A 19,238-nucleotide genomic window follows, 5' to 3' on the forward strand; every position below is an offset into this window, starting at 1 on the left:
TGGATTTGTTGTGACTCCATCTACCTACATCATGTTTCTCTTTGAGGCAATGACCACTTGTTTTCCACACTGTTCTGATGTTATACAAACAAGGGTTGCGCGGGACACTGTTTCCTGAGTGCGCGGCTCACACAGGCTCCCTCTCCCTTCCTGTTTTCCAGTGGAGGCTGGTCTCCAAGAACACGCTGTCGTAAACAAAGTTCTTCAAACACCTACTGATTGACAGTGTGGTGTATTTTTATTTAAAATGACTGTTCACTTGCTCCTCTGAAACATGTTGTAACCTTGACCTTTATATTCGCCAGTGTTTTAATATTCTTTTAAGTGGCAAGCAGTGTAAAACAAGGTGATTTTGTCCTTGATGTTACTTCTGAGTAGTATGCAGGGTCATCCAACATAAAGTAATAAGTGAATGGCTCTGTATCTCTTGTATCTGTATTGAAATGCATTGAAGACTGGATTTAAACAATGCATGGGCTTCTAATGCTGCTCTTCTCTTTTACGGATTGATCGTGGGGTGGGAGAAGTTGACAGAGGGAATTGTTATGGAGCCTTGGAGAAGCCCTGAGTGGTATTTCTTGACTTCCTTGTAATTTCAGGTTTCGAAATCAAGTCTTGCATCTTGGTCACGTTTCTGTTCAGTGCATCATGTAAATGATAATTAGAATCTTCTTTAGCTAAGACCATGCAGAGAAGCACACACTGGTCATTCTGGCCTGGGTGGCCTCTGGAAGTAGGAGCCAGATAGGGTCCATGGTGGGAAGGGGTTGTGGAGACAGCATTGCTGTCTTGAAGAACCATGTGAGGCTGGCTTGGTTATGGAAGGCAGGAGAGCTGGGACAGTGCATTTCTGGTGTCCATGTTGCTAAGAGTATGACTTTAGCCAAACAAACCTGAAAAGTGAGTATTCCTGCTGGTGCCTCAGTCTGTTTTTCTATGCCCGGCCATCGGTTTTCTTTTGATGATTCCCATTGTTTAGTTATGCCAAAGAGTTTAAATCGAGCCTGTGCTGCACAGTGTATTTTAAATCCAGATCGGGAGGGCACTGAGGACTGGTTTGAGAGAGAGAGGCTAAACTGTGTAACTAAATGACAAATAACTACACAAAACTTGCAGTTCCATGTTTGTCCAGTCCTGCTCTGCACTGTTCAGGTACTGTTTTTGCAATTCAGTAATGAATGTGATACAATTTTCCTGCCCTCAAGGAGCAAATGCATGCATGGCTCAGCTTCTGAATGTGGTGGCCCCGGTTTCATTTCAGGTTTTTGTCAGCGTACAGCCTCCCTTCCCCTCTCCCTTTTCTTCCTTGTCATCAGTATGTGTTCTTTTTCCATGAACATTATTTTTTGTATGTACATTATACACAATTCTATACATATTTTCTGTATGCAATTACACAGAATTCATACATTTGTCAATTAAAATAATGTTACAGTATTTGTTGTGTTTATATGTCTCAAGTTCTTAGTTCCTCTATTTGGGGCCATTGCTAATTTTTCCTATTATAAATAGTTCATCTGTGAATATTTTTGTACAAATTAGTTTTTTTCCCTCTCTCTTACTGTTGGGTTCCTGCGGTCATACTCAAAGGAGAAATACTGTGTCAAAGGTCACAGTTTTATTGCTCTCTAGAAGGGTGGAACCGATTTATATTGTGGGAGTAAATATACAGGTTTTTCCGCGGCTTCAGGCTGTGTAATATTAATACTTTTTGCTAGTTTAGTAGGTGAATAATTGCCTCGAGATTGTTTTAATTGCTTACTTCAGGAGGTAGTGATGATTTGATTTTAGTATTTTCTTATAGTTAAAGCTAAACGATCTTTAAAAAAACAACAGCGAGCTCTTACCAAGTTGAACCTGAATGTTGACATCTTGTATCAATAATTTTATCACTTTTTACATGGTTTGGATATAATCTTTTCTTCATTATACTTTACATCTTATCCCATTCTGTTATTGTTGCTTTTCTGTTTTTTCCTTATATTTTGTAATGCAAAACTTGTTCTTTAGTGTTTACATTTTTATACTCAACTACTCCATCTCTTTTGATATTATATATTTTCTTGGCCAGAAATTATTTTCCCCTTCGCAAGTAGGATAAATAGGCTATTCTGCTCTTTTTTCTAGTTTTTTAGATGCTTTTCTCCTGGATCTATCTGGACCTCGTTATAGTGTTTGGTGTAAGATGTGTATCTAGATTAATTTTCTTCTATACTGCTGTGTAACTCTCCCAGTAACTTTTATTAGTGATTTCTACCCCCCGCTTATTTTTGTGTATCTTGTGGTTTGACGTATATTAAGCAATTATCATAGAATGAATATATGTTTGGAATCTCCATTCTTATGCTACCATTTGTTTAAAAATTAGCGCAATATATATGAATTTTATTGTAATCTATTTTAGTAAACACTCTACCACTATTACTTGAAAAATGCATTAGTTTGTATTCTGCCCTCTTATTCTTTGAGCTACATTTCACTGTCAATTTGTACGGTTCTCTAACCTGCCTGGTTCCTTTTTTTAAAACATTTAAAATTTTAATTTTTTTCTAAAGACATATCACACCAAATCTTAAGACAAAAGACACTGGATATTAAGAAAGAGGTGGTCCATCCCCGTCTTTACCATCTAGTGCAGTTACTTTTCTTGTGTGTACTCTGCTAGCATTATTACAAAAACCAAGATGTGATCCTTGGTTTCTGCAGTTTTAGCAGTACTTATACAAGAAGGTCCTTCCCGATTTCTTGGCTGCACTATTGGCCACATGAAGGCAAGTGCTTTATAGTGCTTTCTGGGGCAGTGATCTTAGTGTGGGTGTGGGTGGTCTATGAGAGGATGAGGGTGAGGATTTGAAAACTCTTAAGAGTCAATTAGCTTAGCTCTGATCCCAGGCTATAAACCAGTCTCTGTGCTTTGGTCACAAAGGAATCTGGTTGAGATGTGTCAGCATAGACTTGTCATCACTAGTGAGAGAAGCCACTCAGAGCACATGGCATGGAGTATTGATTTTGTATGTGAAAGAGTCTTATAGGACCAATATTTAGACAATAATGAGGCAAGAGGGAAGAAAGTGTAGCTCATTAGACTGGGGTGTTTTGTTCTATATGGGGTAGCTTTTAAAGGGTTTTTCTGTCTCAGTGTGTCTTGAATTTTTAGAACTTCTGGGAAGTCCCTTGGGCAGTGCTTCCATCTCAGAGCCGCTAGAGAGGGGCATATGCTGTTTCCGAGGCCAGCCCATATGTGGGATGGAAGATGTCCTTGGATGTTTGTAATAGAATCCTTCACGATGTGGGGTCATCTATGAGTGCCAAAGCATTTTTTTCTTTGATTATGGACTTTGTGACAATATCAAGTGACTCCAGAGATTTGAGACTGAATGTTTGGCATATTAAACTTTTATCAAATTCCCTAATAAGTAAAAAATTCTTGGCAATGAAATTAGCAAAGATTGTATGATTATTTTAGAGATTATATACTCTCGCATCATATAGCTATTCTATATTTTTCTTCAGAAAAATGCTATGCTTGAACGTTTTTCTTCTTCTGCTTTTTAATTTTTGCTTCTCCCACTAGTTGCCTACTACATTTTCTGACAGATTAATATTTGTTATCGCCAGCCTGTGTGGCTGTCAGGCTCACTTTTTTCTTCCTTCTGCTTCTCCCCCCAATTATAAAATAATTGTGGTAATAGGAGATACACGTAGCACACAGACCTTTTAGCTCGTAATAAATAATTATCGATGTTTATGTAATAATTTATAGCATGGAGGGTGTTTCATCACCTTTGAACTTCACGAAACCTTGGGAATTATTGCTAAAGCCATGTTTATTTTATTTTATTTTATTTTTTTCAGTATGCGGGCCTCTCCCTGCCGTGGCCTCTCCCGCTGCCGAGCACAGGCTCAGCGGTCACGGCTCACGGGTCCAGCCGCTCCGCGGCACGTGGGATCCTCCCAGACCGGGGCATGAACCCGTGTCCCCTGCATCGGCAGGCGGACTCCCAACCACTGTGCCACCAGGGAAGCCCTAAAGCCATGTTTATTGAGGAAAATACTGAAGCCCAGAGACTATCTGACAAGCTGTTTAGGCAACAGAGCTAAGTAGTGGCAGTTTAGGACCTCTGCTTACAAATCTCATATTTCCCCCATTATATCTTCTGGTTTGAGTTCTTTTTGATCGAATTACATTTTGTTGGAAGAGAATGGAAGTGTTGTTCTTTTTTTATTTAAATCACACTATGGGATGCTCAATTTAATGGGCTTAATGAATAGCTGACCATTATAATGATGCAATATTTTTTTTCTTAAGGATTATGACTATGCAAAAGAATATGTTCATTTAAAAAATCTTTTGAAAATATTTATCTAATCTGTTGATCAGGTGAATGTAATGTGTTGCCCCTAGTTGAAGAACTTTTCTAATTTTATTCTAGTGATGTCATTTTTTTTGGCTGTGTTGGGTCTTTGTTGCTGTGTGCGGGCTTTCTCTAGTTGCGGCGAGCGGGAGCTACTCTTCGTTGCAGTGCGCGGGCTTCTCATTGCGGTGGCTCCTCTTGTTGCAGAGCACGGGCTCTAGGTGCGTGGGCTTCAGTAGTCCTGCTAAAAGGATAGAAAGACTGTATGTTCTGGAGACTTGCAGTGCCCAATGAGGAAGAACGATGATGAACCATTGAACTGATGGTCGTTGCATAGAGAACAGACTTGTGGTTGCCAAGGGGGAGGGGTTGGGGGAGGGAAGGATTGGGAATTTGGGATTAGCAGATACAAACTATTATATATAGGATGGATAGACAACAAGGTTGTACTGTATAGCACAAGGAACTATAATCAATATCATGATAAACCATAATGGAGAAGCATATGAAAAAGAATATATATATGTATAACTGAATCACTTTAAAAAAAATTTATTTATTTATTTATTTATTTTTGGCTGCATTGGGTCTTCATTGCTGCACGCGGGCTTTTAGTTGCGGAGTGGGGGCTACTCTTCGTAGTGCACGGGCTTCTCATTGCGGTGGCTTCTCTTGTTGCGGAGCATGGGCTCTAGGCACGTGGGCTTCAGTAGTTGTGGCACACAGCCTTCAGTAGTTGTGGCACGCAGGCTTTAGTAGCTGTGGCTTGCGGGCTCTGGAGGGCAGGCTCCGTAGTCATGGCGCACGGGCTTAGTTGCTCTGCAGCACCTGGGATCTTCCCGGACCAGGGCTTGAACCCATGTCCCCTGCATTGGCAGGTGGATTCTTAACCACTGCGCCACCAGGGAAGCCCTGAATCACTTTGCTGTACAGCAGAAATTAACACAACACTGTAACTCAACTATACCTCAATAAAAGTAAAAAAATGACATTATTTTATGAAGTGACGGTCGTTGGATCAGTTGCCAATGTTCTTCTATCCGTGATTGTCCCTTACCCCAGTTTGGAGAGTCAGGCAGGCATGTTTATTTCCCAAGGCCTCTGAGTATCTGCCTGCCTGTGAGACCGTGCTCAGCTGTCTGGGAGCACCGGGAACCCAGGGTTGTGGCGGGAGCCGCCTCTGGGTGACTGTGAGCCGCCTCTGGGTGACTGTGAGCTCTCGGAGGTCACTGGAGATGACTACGATGGCCAGACTTTGTGTTCATCGTTTGTCATCATTTGCCTTCCTTCCCCTTCCCTTTTTCTGTGTCTAGACTACTTGACTAATGTAACCTGTCTCTTTCTTCTAGAATTCTGAAGGTGGACTCTATGTATGCATGAATACATTTTTGGCCTTTGGAAGGGAGCATGTGGAAAGACATTTTCGAAAAACTGGACAGAGTGTCTACATGTACCTGAAGAGACACATGCGTGAGGTGAGGTGCACACTTTGGGAGAACTGGCCTTGACATCTTCCCCGTAATGTTGTCTTAGTGGGGTTCATCACATGGAGATTTTACTATGCCCACATAACTTCTCATTCTCTTGGATGATAGGAAACAAAACTAGCACTGTTGGCAGAAATTCATAGACTTCCCAAACCTTAACTTAACCACTTTTATGTTTCTCTTCCTCTAAGCCTCTGATCGGAGTTGTTAAAAAAGACATGGATTGCTGATGGAAAAAAAAATCAAGTCAAAAAGTACAGAAAATAATGCCAGAAAGACTCATGGATAAAAAAATCAGAGATAAAAAAAAAATACTTGGATATTTTTGCTTCAGATTTTTTTTTTTTTTTTTAGTGAGAGAAAGAGCTTTCCTAAAAGTTCAAGTCCCTTTTGGTCCCCACCGTCCGCAGAAGTAACCTCTGTTGTGAATTTGCTGTTTCTCATTCCCATGCCTGTCATTATATTTTATTTAGTTGTGGGTATTCACGAACAATATATAGTATGACTTTTTGTGTTTTAAAGATATAGGTAAATATTATCGTACTGCTACCTGTAATTCTGCCTGGAGCTCTCCCCTTCAACAGAATCTATCCATGTTTCCATGCATCCGGATGTACTTAATTCATTTCAATTGTTGTTTGGTGTTCCATCTTATGAGTACCTGGTCATTTATTATTCTGTTCTCCCATTGATGAAAACATTTAGATTGTTTCCATTTTTTTTTTCTTCCACAAACTATGTACCAATGAACATTTTTATACATTTCTCTTGGGGGAACATGTGCAAGATTTCTTTCAGAATTGTATCTGGAAGTGGCAGTGTTGGCTCACGAGTGTGCTTCCCTTCCTTTTTACTGGATATTGCTAAATCCCTCCCTGGAGTGGTTGCACCAGTGTACACTCCAGTCTGCCATGATTATGAGTGTTTCCCCACACCCTCACCAGTGCTTGGTCAGACTTCTGATTTTTGCCAATCGAATGGTTGTAAAGTGGCATCTAAATATTTGGCATTTCCTCCTGTGAGGGTTGAAGGTCTTTTCATCTGTTTATTAGCCAGTCTCCTTTTCTCTTCTCTGACTTGCCTATTATATTTTTGGCCTATTTCTCCATGGGTTTATCTTTTTCTTGAAAGTTTGGTTAGTTCTTTTTACATTCTGGATACCAAAAATTTGCGTTATATACAAAATTTTCTTATGGTCTGTGGCTTGTCTTTTTACTTCATTTATGAATTATATTGTAGAACACAAGTTTTGAATTTTCATCTATTTAGATTTATTAACCTTTTATGAGTTGTGCTTTTTGTAGCTTGTCTAGGAAATTGTTTCCCAACTCAAGGTCATAAAGATATTTCTTCTAATACTTTTTTTTAAAGAAGTGTGTGTGTGTGTGTGTGTGTGTGTGTGTGTGTGTGTGTGTGTGTGAGAGAGAGAGAGAGAGAGTGAGAGAGAGAGAGAGAGGGAAGGAGGGAGGGAGAGAAAGAGAGAGACTGTGAATGTTTTAACATTTTAGGTCTTTAATTCATCTATAATCTATTTTTATAATTGCGTCAAGTGTGGGAATCTGCTTCTTCCCCCCTGTATTGATGACCAATTGTCCCACTATTACTGGAGGGGTGCAGCCTTTTCCGATGATTTATAGTGACATTTAAAACAAATATTTTAACTTGCCGTTCACACTTGGGTCTGCTTGGGGGTTCTCAGTTCTGTTCTGTTGCTCTTATTTGTCTGTCTCTGTGTTGGTGCCTCAAGTGTTGATATCTAGGAGTGCAAGCCCTTTTTCCATGTTCATTTTTTCCCTAGAAATTTCCTGGATTTAGATGTTTATTTTTCTATATGGATTTTGGAATCAGTTCATCTAGTTAAAAAAATCCTGTTGAGATTTTGATAGCGATCACATTGAATTTGTAGATTGAGCTATAGTCTATATCATTGTCTAAGCTCCGTGAGGGCAGGGAGTCTGGTCTGTCTTGTTCATTTCTGTGTCCTCAGCACTCAGTAGGGCCCAGCACATAGTAGGTGCTTCATAAATATTAACTGAATGACTGTTCAACATGGCATACCTCTCTATTGATTCAGGTCTCTTTTATGTCCTTCAAAAATATTTTGTAATTTTCAGTAAAGGAGCTTTTATTTTTGTTAGATTTTTTTAAGGTACCCTATAATTTTTGTAACTACTGTTACTGCTTTTTTATCTTTTCATGTATTTTTATTAGTTACTCATGTTGTTTGGAGATATTAATTTTCAAATATTGATTTTATATTTAGCAATACTGTTCAGTTTTCACTTTAGTCCTAATAGTTTATAGACTATCTTGGATCTTCTGTATAGTCAACGCTGATTTGAAGTTCATCTGCTCTCTCACCCCAGCCTACCTAATATGTTCTCTGTTTAAGTTCTGGACAAGGAGAGATCCCCAAATTGGACAGTGGGGAGAGTAGGAGGAAGAGGAGGAAGAAAGACCAGCAGGTCAGATAGGTTATAAACTGAATGATTAGCTTTACAGTAATCTAACGTTGGCCTAATACTATATGATTTACATTCACTACTCCCGTTAGGTGGGACATAGCAATTCTGATAAAGTTTGCTTTGTATCATCTGTCTTAGTGTAAAGTGATGACGTTTTAGGAAACTGAGGGAAACAAAATGAAGCTGAGGCCCAGAGACTTGAAATAACTTGCTCAGGGTCGCAAAGCTAGTGGCAGAATTACAGAATGCAGTTAGCTCTGCCTCTGAAATCTTTTTTTTTTTTTTTTTTTTTTGCGGTACGCGGGCCTCTCACTGCTGTGGCCTCTCCCGTTGCGGAGCACAGGCTCCGGACGTGCAGGCTCAGCGGCCATGGCTCACGGGCCCAGCCGCTCCGTGGCATGTGGGATCCTCCCGGACCAGGGCACGAACCCGTGTCCCCTGCATCGGCAGGCGGACTCTCAACCACTGCGCCACCAGGGAAGCCCTGCCTCTGAAATTTTAAGTTAAATATTTCACTCTCTGACCACAACCCTCTCTCATTTTAGCTCTTTCACTCATTTATTTCTATTTTGATCTGTTTCACCCGCTTCTCAGGATCCATGACTTTAAACATTCTCCTATCACCAGTACCCTCACCTTGTCTTGCCTCCTTACTGTCCTTCAGAACCCCAGCCAGTCCATCATTAGTATCATCCTCTGTTTCCATGGATGCACCGCTAGGGATCCCGCACACACTGCCATGGGGTTTGGGACCATGTCAAATTCCTGGCCTTCTCCCTTCTGCTGGGCCCGCTCACTGCCCAGCAAATCTAGCCTGTTGCCCCTCCCACTCCAAACTTTGGATGCTTTTTGCAAGACTTTACCTGTCATTCTCAGAAAATGATCGGACTTGTACTTTCCAGAGGAAACAGGGACCCCTGTACAGGAACTCCCTGAGCTCCTGCCTTGCCTCCTGGGAACTCATCCACAGTGGTTCCACTTTTGTTTCCTCCCATCTCAGCACACCTCACACGTTTCCACACATCTCAGAGAGAAGCTGTGTTCTTTCTGTCCTTGTGGTCCCTTTCCTCCTGCCTCGGAACCTTCGTTAACTCCACTCCCTCTTACACCTCCAACATCTCCCTCTTCTGGATTTCTTCTCCCACCTTAAAAAAGAGCACAACACAGAACTCTAATTTGAGTCCTCTTTCAGTCACCCCATCCTTCAATGAAAGCTTTAAAGCTTTTCTGTTTTCACCATCTTCACTACACCCTCTAGAATTCAAGACGGCTTGAATTCTAGAGACTTAGACCTCCTTTGGATTCTGCTTTCATTCCATGGCAGGTTGGTAACCAAGTCCCGTTATCTGGGCCTCCCAAACAGCTTGGAAGTCCATCCTGACCTATTCATCCCTCCTGTTCTTGTCTGAGTGCTCATTATGCCTTAAAAGGGCTAGTGCTGTAGCTTCCTGACTAATGTTCCTTCCTTCATACTTGCCACCTTCAATCCCACCCAGTCTGCATGCTGCACCCAGAGCCATGTTTTCAAATGCATATACCTATGCGTCTGTGGCACACTGAAGCTTAAATCTCGTATGTCTCTCTCTTTGTTGCAGGATGAAGTCCAAACCCTTTTGCATGTGATTACAAGGCCTTCCATGATCTGACCCCTGGAACCTTTCTAACCCTCCCTCTTACTCCACCAGCTCTGTGCTCTAGACATAGCAAACCACTTCTCCTTTCTGGAACACATCATGATTTCAGGCCTTTGTACGTGCTGTTTTCTTTTTTGGGGGATGCCCTACTTCTACCCCCCATTCCTTTTTTTTTTTTTTTTTTTGCAGTACGCGGGCCTCTTACTGCTGTGGCCTCTCCCGTTGCGGAGCACAGGCTCCGGACGCGCAGGCTCAGTGGCCATGGCTCACGGGCCCAGCCGCTCCACGGCACGTGGGATCTTCCCGGACCGGGGCACGAACCCATGTCCCCTGCATCGGCAGGCGGACTTTCAACCACTGCGCCACCCGGGAAGCCCCCCCCATTCCTTTTTTACCTGTTGTATTCCTTGTGGTCAGCGTATCCATATATCTATCCATCATCCACCCACCCATCCATTATCCATCCATCCATTCATCATCCATCCATCCAACCAACCAACACATATTAACAGAGCAGCTGCTATATGCCAGACCTGCTGATCTTCTTACCTCACCAGCCCTGCCCATACCCTCCATCCCCAGAAGAACTATCATTTCTTCCTTATGATATGATCCTCACCTCTCTTAACACTCACCAGAATCCGTTCTGTGCTCTTTGCTTGCATCATGTTCCCCTCCTATTGCTGGTGCACTCCTCAGGGGATGGAGCGTGTCTTCACTCTGCAGCCTGAGCTCCAGCACAGAGCCTGATAGTCACGTCTGCTGACTGAGGAGTTCCAGTTTCTCACAAGCTGTCGATTTCTAGTGGTGACTGATGCAGGGACAGAGATGATGGTCTTTTGAAGGAAGACCTGGTAGTTATGGGGGGTTTTTTCCTGAAAGGAAGTGGATCTAATCCGAGTCTGAGTTGTGACTGTCTCGTCTGGGGAGAGCCTCATGGTCCAGCAGGTCTCCCTGCAGCTCCTCTTCTCCTTTCTCCCCTCACTGTCATGCAGGAGTGGAGGGGACATTGAGGTTGGAACAAGTGAAAGGATGCCGTAAACTTCCATAGAGAGATTGCAAGTGACCTCCAGGATTGGTAAATGTGGATGGTTAAATATGCCTTTGGTGCAGGTTTTATCTCATCCTTTTTTGAGGCAGGTAAGTGGAGGGGAGAGGAACAGAGGCTTTGAGATCTTGGAGGAGACGGATTCTAAGAGCGGTGACACGAATGTGGCATTAGTATTTGGAGAGACATGATTTGGAGCTAAAGGGTTTAATAATTTTGTATTCCTGAGATGTGAACTATAAACTTATCGTAGAAGCTGTAAAAACTTATTGTGAGAATCACAAAGATGAGTCCACTTTCAATGCGAAATAATAAAATGTGGGAAAGGAGCCTTAAGACTGATAGGAGGGCAAACTAAAGAAGCAGCAGGCCTTGGTGCTGCGGTAACATGTGGCTGCTTGAAAAGATGCTGGGGTTTGACCCACACTGCGGTGTGTTAGAAACGTGCTCTTTTCTAATAACAGGAAGAACACGCAGTGTGGAAATAAGAGTTTTGGCCATTGAAACAAACATTTTAATAGTCCTGTTTGAGAGTAAAATTTCTTGTGCAAGTATCAGAAGGGTAATGAATGACTTCTTTTGCATAACCACTTGGTAGATGTTTATTTCATTGCTGCTGGGGACTTCCACCAGAGGTAGAGGATACATGGAGCTTAGGATGGCAAACAACCATCAGCTGGGGCTCCAAAAATGTGTAGGGCAGTTAGATTGAGGCTTATTATGACCAGAATATCAGTGACTCTTTATTAATATTTATGAACTCTTTCAACAGTACTAGTTGTGCACACCTAGGACCAAGCACAGGGGGCCCAGTGGGTAGCAGGGGAACAAGAGCCTCCCTCCTGGAGCTACCATTTCTCCAGAGTAGCTCCAGTCAGGGCATGGGCTCCAGCCTCTTGGGAGCCTGTGCTGATTTGAAGTTGAAGTGTCCACTTCACCTTGACCCTGGTTTCACTTCCCTTTCCAGAGGTGCTTTCTTGATAATTTGGTGAAAACATAATCAGGTAGAACAATAGCATTGCCCTTCACTTACCTTCATGGACCTGGGTCAAGTTCCTGTTTATCCTGGAATCTCTAGTCCAAGTTAAATATTTCCTCTTGGCCTTTTATAAAAACAAGGAACCTCTGAGATTTTACCCCCACCCCCCAATCATCTGTTCCATAGGCTGAATTTTAACAATCTCTTGTTTTCTTTTCAGAAGGTAAGAGGGGCATCTGGTGGAGCTTTACCCAAAAGGAGGAATTCCAAGATTTTTTTAGGTAATGTAAATAGTTATCAATAGTGTGCCTGGATTTTCTGTGTGTGTGTGTGTGTGTGTGTGTGCGCGCGCGCATGTGCCTGTTTGATTTGGAATAATAGGTTGTTTATTGCTCTACAATTTAAGGATGAGAGGAACCAATTTAACTCGAGATGATCTGTCTCCCCTTTATGTTTACCTGGTGGTGAAGAATGTTTACGGCACTCTTGTTGGGTTAGTGATTTAGTGACTGGAGAGAAATTGTGATTCTGTTTCTGGCCTCCTTTTTCACTGCCTTTAAATAAGAGATAGTTTTTCTTTTTTTAATATTGGCCAAACTACAGACTTTATTTCACTATTTTTTTGTCCTTCCAGGATCCCATGTTGTATTTGGTTGTCGTGTTTCCTTAATCCTGTCTAATCTGTGATAGTTCCTCAGACTTTTTTTTGTCTTTAATAATTAGGACACTTTTGAAGAGTGCTGGTCAGTTGTTTTGTGGACTGTACCTCAATTTGGGTTTATCATGTTACTTCGTGATAAGCCTGAGGAAGTGCATTTTTGGCAAGAATACCACACAGGTATTGGGCCTTTCTCAGGGCCTGATACCAGGGGGCACATGAAGCTGAGCTGTCTTCACACTGGAGATGTTAACCTTGATTACTTGGTCAGGTAGTGTCTGCTGGGTTTCTCCACTATGAGATTACAGTATAATTAATAAATATTTTGGGAGTGATACTTGGAGACTATACTAATACTTGTTTTTCCTTAAAGTTTTGCCTACTAATTTTATCATCCATTAGTGGATCTTGCCTGTAACAGTGATCACTGTGGTGTTTGCTTAATAGTGCTTTTCTGTTTCCCTCATTCAGAAGAGCCAGTTTTGCTCGTGCAAATACATACTGGCTTCTATATCATGTACTCATGATCATATTTCTTTTTTATTTAATTAATTTTTATCGCCATATAGTTGCTCTACAATATTGTGTTAGTTTCTACTGTACAGCAAAATGATCATATTTCATATTAAACTTCTGATATGGTTTTCCCAGGAGAAAAAGTGGTTTGATAATTTTTGACCAAGCAAGTTTATATCTCTAAATGCCTAGGATTATTGTTTGGAAGGAATTTCAAAATTGTTTGCATATTGTAATTTCCTTTGATAAAGAAAATTTATACACATATATACATATGTGTGTGTGTATGTGTATCTATATGTGTACACATACGTATGTGTATGTGTGTATATCTGTATGTACGTACATATACGTATATGTATGTGTATATATGTGTATATATAACTGAGAGTCTAGTAGAGTCTGACAAAATGTACTCCAAATTGTTAATAGTAACTCTTTCCTGGTGGTAAAATTGAGGTGATTTTAGTTTTCTATTTTTGCTTATCTGTATTTAAATTCTTTTTCTGTAATAAAGAGACACATTAATTATTTGACAAGCAAAGCCATTGGAAACAGTCTTGGAGTTGAGTTTCCTTCCCGCTTGGATTCTCTGTTACCCTGCACTGGGCCCACCCTTGCTGTTTTTGCTCCTGATTTTCAGCCCATGGTTTTCTTTGTGAGGCTTATCTGCAGTTGGTTTTTCCACACAGGCCAATCTTTCCCACTGCTTGTCATGGCTTTGGACCACAACCCAGATTAACCAACTAGACTCAGAGCAGCTTAGAATGAGCCAGAAAGCTGAAATGATTGAGTGCATTCTGATGTTTTGGTTATAAGCCTTCGGCTCCCTTCCACAACTAGAGATAATTGATTTCTTCTGAATTAAATGACATTAGCATGGCATTCTTGAATGTGGAAATAATTGAATATTTTGACCTACATTGTTATTTTTCATTATTTTCTTTGGTTGAATAAAGAAGTTAGCTGACCTCTTATCCTTTAAATTTTGTGTCTTTTGTTTTTTTAAAATAAATTAGCTGCTTTTCTTTTCTTTTTTAATTGATTAATATTTTGGCTGCGTTAGGTCTCTGTTGCTGCCCTCAGGCTTTCTCTATTTGCGGAGAGCAGGGGCTACTCTTTGTTGCGGTGCAGGGGCTTCTCATTGCGGAGGCTTCTCTTGTTGCAGAGCATGGGCTCTAGGCGCACCGGCTTCAGTAGTTGTGGCACGTGGGCTCAGTAGTTGTGGCTCACGGGCTGTAGAGCGCAGGCTCAGTAGTTGCGGCTCACGGGCCTAGTTGCTCCACGGCATGTGGGATCTTCCCAGACCAGGGAATCAAACCCATGTCCCCTGCATTGGCAGGTGGATTCTTAACCACTGTGCCACCAGAGAAGTCCCTAACCCTTGTGTCTTTTATTCAAAAGACCCTGCAGTTTGATTTCTCTAGTGCTCATACTGGTGGTAGCGGATATTGTCAAGTAATTGTTTTAAAAATTAATCCAAAGGTAAGCACTGAAATTTTGTGCTTCATACTGTGTGGACCCCTCCATTACTTCCTGGGAGAACTAGCCCACCCTTTCATTTCAGTTGGACTTTTTCTATAGGCTGCTGTCTGTGTTCTCTCAACATTTCATGTCTTAGAAAGTCACAGGATCTGCCTAAAACTCACAGCCCAGCAAAAATGTTCTATTTGGACTGTACCACTTTTTAAAAAGTTTAAATTTGAATGCCATTGGCACTCTGGAGCTTGTCCTAGGCCCCAGTTCTCTCTATTGTTTTATACTCAGATGCATCACTAATTTATATTAGTAAGGATTAAGTTTTGCAAGCTCTGATTTATACCCCCTCATAGCTCTCAGCAGCAGACACTTTTCTCTTGCCACACTGATCACAGCTCTGTTTTCAAGGTGGTGTGGCCTGTAAATTAATTTCAGTGAAGGACTGTATTAGAACTACCCTGATTTATGTAATTGGAAATGTAGAATATTGGTGAATTTTAATAAGGTAGATGTTTATTTCTCTCATTTCATATAGAGGATGTTGGGAAGCAACAAATCCAGGCTGATGTGATGGCCTCATGTTCATCAGGATCTAAGTTCTTCCCATATTTCTACTTCACCTTCTATCCTGTCCTGTAATTTCTAACCTCATGGTCACTTCATGGTCCAAAAATGGCTACTGGGACTCCAGCCATCACATCCCTATTCTGGAAGGCAGGGAAGACAAAGGGGAAAGGACCAAAAAAAAAAATCTAATCTCCCAGGGGATTCAACTTCTTTTTGTCAGCCTTCTCATAGATCCCCATGCAACACTTTAGTTTATACTTCTCTGGTCATAAATTGGTCACATGGCTATGCCATGTGCTGCACAGGAGGCTGGAAAGTAAAGTCTCTTAACTGAATAAAGTGTGTTACTAAGGAAGAAAGGAAGAATGAATACTGGGAGGCAGCTAGTAGCCTCTGCCACAGTTTCCTTCCCTAAAAGGGACATTGGGTTGTCTCTTCATGAAGAGGAGAAGAACTCTCTTGTAGCCTCTTTGTTTCTTTGACTACAAAGTACCTTTTCATTGCTATTGAAATGTAGTTATGATGACCCTTTATCCCCTTCACAAAACACATGCAGATGACTAATGCTTTTTCCTGGATAGAAGCTTTTTATCCCCTTTTACTTAATGACTTTGTGACTAATTCCTTTCCATTGGTTCAACAGTGATATTGAAACCATTGAATCATTTAGTTATGACCTTTAGTATTGATTTTATAAGGGAAACTGAGGCCATTAGCTGGTGCTGAATTGCTTACTCAAGTCTCCTGAGCCTCATTCTACCCCTGCATTCAAGGCACTCTTCCTCCTGATTACCTTGATAGTCATCTACGTGAAACCCCAGTTAAGGGATTCTTCCCTCAGGTCTAACTTTTGCTGGTAATGTTTTTTAGAATCAACAATGACAATTCTTGGTAATTTTTGAATCATAGAAATTTTATGCTTCTTTTAGGATTTAGGATTTTAAAAGTATTCTCTGAATACATAGCACATGGACAAAGCTTAAAATTGAAAAATTATAAGAGCTTCCATAATGAAAAGTAAGTGTTTTTCTCTCCCTTCCCTGTCTCCCAGCCGCTTAGTTACTCTGCCCAGAGACAAATAATATTTTCTGCTTGTACATCCTTATATATGTTGCGTGTTCTTCCAGCAATAGTCTAGACATATACCATGCTTTTAGACGTTTTTCCTGTAGGCCATGGGGAGCCATTAACACTTTGGTTCCCAAAACTGTGTCCTGAGGCACTCCGGGTTGCCTCAACTAACTCACCGGTAACTCACAGGATATTTTAACTCTTCAAGGGAACACAGTAATGCTTGAACATTGCATGAGAGATTAGCTTGATGTAGTCTCGCTACTAGAGTATCCTATACTCCTTTCAGTGACTTCATCTCTTTGTGAAGCTATTTTTTTTAGTGGTTTCTGTGGTAAAAGGCAAGTACTATGTGAAAATACATGTGGAATGGGAAATAAGGGAGGCAGCGTCTAGTCTGATTCAAAGAGAAGTTCTGCAGTGCCTCACAGTTATACACGTCCCCTTGTAAGGAATTACAGTTATTTAAGAGTGAAATAAAACATTCATTTCCTTTCAATTTATGTGTATTATCTTTTCAAATGGTTCCTAACTTATTAGAACATAAATACGTAATAGGTTGTTTGGACCAAACTACTAAATAAAAAGAACTATCAGGCATTTCTTTTGGTTTAGGGCCAATTCTTGGTATTGTGCAAGAATTGCTGGGATGCTAAAGGGTGCTGTGAACTGGGAAAGTGTGGGTAGCTCTGCAATAATGTTTTTAAGCTAGAAGGGGACACTATTAGGCTGTCTTTGACAAAGATAATTTACAGCGATATGAAAGATTGTGAATTTTGGGAGTAGGCTGATAGAAAAGTTACTGTTTTATGAGATGGAAGGAGAGAAGGGGGGATGGAAGGGAGTCCGGGACCTTCAAAGAAATACCCCAGGACTTGTGATGTGATTCTGGCCTAATCTCATATATTCTATACATTAAAGCTACAAATGTGTGTAGTTGTGTAAAGACCTGCTAATAAATTTAATTAAAAATACCATATCTTTGGTATGTCATAAGAGTGTTAAATGTAAATTGATGACTAATAAGGACCTGCTGTATAAAAAAATAAATAAAATAAAATTCAAAAAAAAAGTGTTAAATGTTCACATTTTTATTGACTCCCCTACCGGCCCCCCCAACTTTCGCAGACAGGAGTAAATGAGTCAGTTCTTCCATGTCTGAAGACTGGGATGTCAAAGAGCTACTGCTAAACCTCAGAGAGCTTACATTCCACATTTTTGTCTTTAGCCTTGGCATTTATACTTGATGAAGAACAGGTTGAAAACAGAACAACTGTGGAAAGTTCCAGGAATGGGCCTGTTCAGAAAACTCATCTTCGCCTATAATGACCAGAAGTTTCAAGTAAACGCTATTTTGCTGTTTCCATCTGAAGTAGGTCATTAAGAACAGGGTCTGTGCTCAAGGAGCTGCCTCTATACCTTCTCGTGAGGGCGAGCGGTTGGTCAGATTTCACGACACTGGTGCAGCAGACTGCTCACCTCCGGCACACGAATTAACACCAATACAGTCAGGCCGAGAGCCCTCTGAGCCGGCCTTCACTGCCCTGGTTTGATTTAGGGATCCTGTCCTCCGCTGTGCTGCTTCATAGTTACTTCTTGGAATGGCTGTGGTCCCAGCCACTTCTCTCAAGTATCTGAGCAGATCAGTAAGTAGAGTTAAAGAAGAGGTATTAAAAAAAATTTTTTTTTTATCTTTGAAAAAGATCCCATCCAGGTATTGCCAGTTAATAGTCCCCGTGGAAAGTAGCTGCTGGGAGAGGTTGGGGGGTTCTCGTTCTGCTGGTCCCTAGGCTATGGTTACTCTGTAGTTTCCTCAACTAGATGTTTTGGGATGGTGAGACTCTAATTAGAGAAATTTGGAAATTGTAGATTTACATTTAGGATTGTGGGATCATATATATGCAGGAGAAACCTTAGCTTTGTCCCTTAGATTCAGAGTGTAGGTTACCTCTGCTGACTTTTCCCTAAATTGGATTAAGGTTTTTGGGAAAGATCATGGTCCCCTTCCATCCCAGTGAATTAAGAATAAAAATAAAAGGAAACTATAAGTGTAAGGAAGCCCAAGAAAGCTCTGCCTTTTTGCATGACAGTAAAGTCTTGCTTTTTTAAACACACATCAGTTACCAATTAAAAAAAACCAAAACCTGTAACAGCCCTTTGGGTACTCTTGCTTTGCTGTTGTCCTTAAACACGCTGGTATTCTTAACTTCCTAAAGTCTCCTTTCCCAGATGTTTACTGAGTGTGTGGTGTGTGCTGGACATTGTGCGGGGTCTAGGGATTTAGAAGGTGAATAATACCCACTTCCTGCGCTTAGAGCTTACAGTCTAGAAGCATTTGAAGTTCATATCTTCTCCACACTCAGATCACATAGAAGATCCCCCATGATATCCTGGTCCTCCTGAAACTGACCTCAGGATTGCTTTGGAGCTGGGCAACCAAAGGGAAGGGAGGTCACTTGTGCTTTTGTTAGTTGTCAGGAGCGTAGAGAAGAGATGACAGTGATGGCGAGGGTGATGGTAGGGGTGATGGCAGCTATCTGTGGAGCCCCTAACACCTACCAGATCTTAACTAGACCTTAAAACCTTATCTTCTTTAATCCTCTCAACAATCTTAGGGGGTAGATAATATTATCTATAGCCTACTTATGAGGAAAATGAACTTGGAAAGAACTTGCCCAGGCTTCCGTAGCTGGTCAATGTCAGGGTGGGATTTTTTTTTTTGGCCTTAGTTTATCATTGTTTTTGGCCAGGTAAGTTTTTTTTTTTTTTTTTTTTTTTTTTGCGGTACGCGGGCCTCTCACTGTTGTGGCCTCTCCCGTTGCGGAGCACAGGCTCCGGACACGCAGGCTCAGCGGCCATGGCTTACGGGCCCAGCCGCTCCACGGCATGTGGGATCTTCCCGGACCGGGGCGCGAACCCGTGTCCCCTGCATCGGCAGGCGGACTCTCAACCACTGTGCCACCAGGGAAGCCCTGGCCA

At 41.4% G+C, this 19,238-nt stretch overlaps 1 protein-coding gene and 1 non-coding gene across 3 annotated transcripts in view; one reads left to right on the top strand and one right to left on the bottom strand.

Moving 5' to 3' along the window:
* The window catches only part of USP13 (ubiquitin specific peptidase 13), a 119,117-nt gene that overhangs the window by 16,862 nt on the left and 83,017 nt on the right, over positions 1–19,238 (top strand). For both annotated transcript variants that reach the window (XM_032630784.1, XM_032630785.1), the window contains exons 2-3: positions 5,705–5,830; positions 12,189–12,249. In XM_032630784.1, the coding sequence (XP_032486675.1) occupies positions 5,705–5,830; positions 12,189–12,249 (187 nt within the window). The remainder of the gene's footprint in view (positions 1–5,704; positions 5,831–12,188; positions 12,250–19,238) is intronic.
* LOC116753726 lies at positions 2,556–2,732 on the bottom strand. Its single transcript, XR_004349827.1, has one exon. It is a non-coding gene; the product is annotated as a small nucleolar RNA SNORA81 (small nucleolar RNA).

Source organism: Phocoena sinus, chromosome 4, assembly GCF_008692025.1.
Source record: "Phocoena sinus isolate mPhoSin1 chromosome 4, mPhoSin1.pri, whole genome shotgun sequence".
Lineage (NCBI taxonomy): Eukaryota > Metazoa > Chordata > Mammalia > Artiodactyla > Phocoenidae > Phocoena > Phocoena sinus.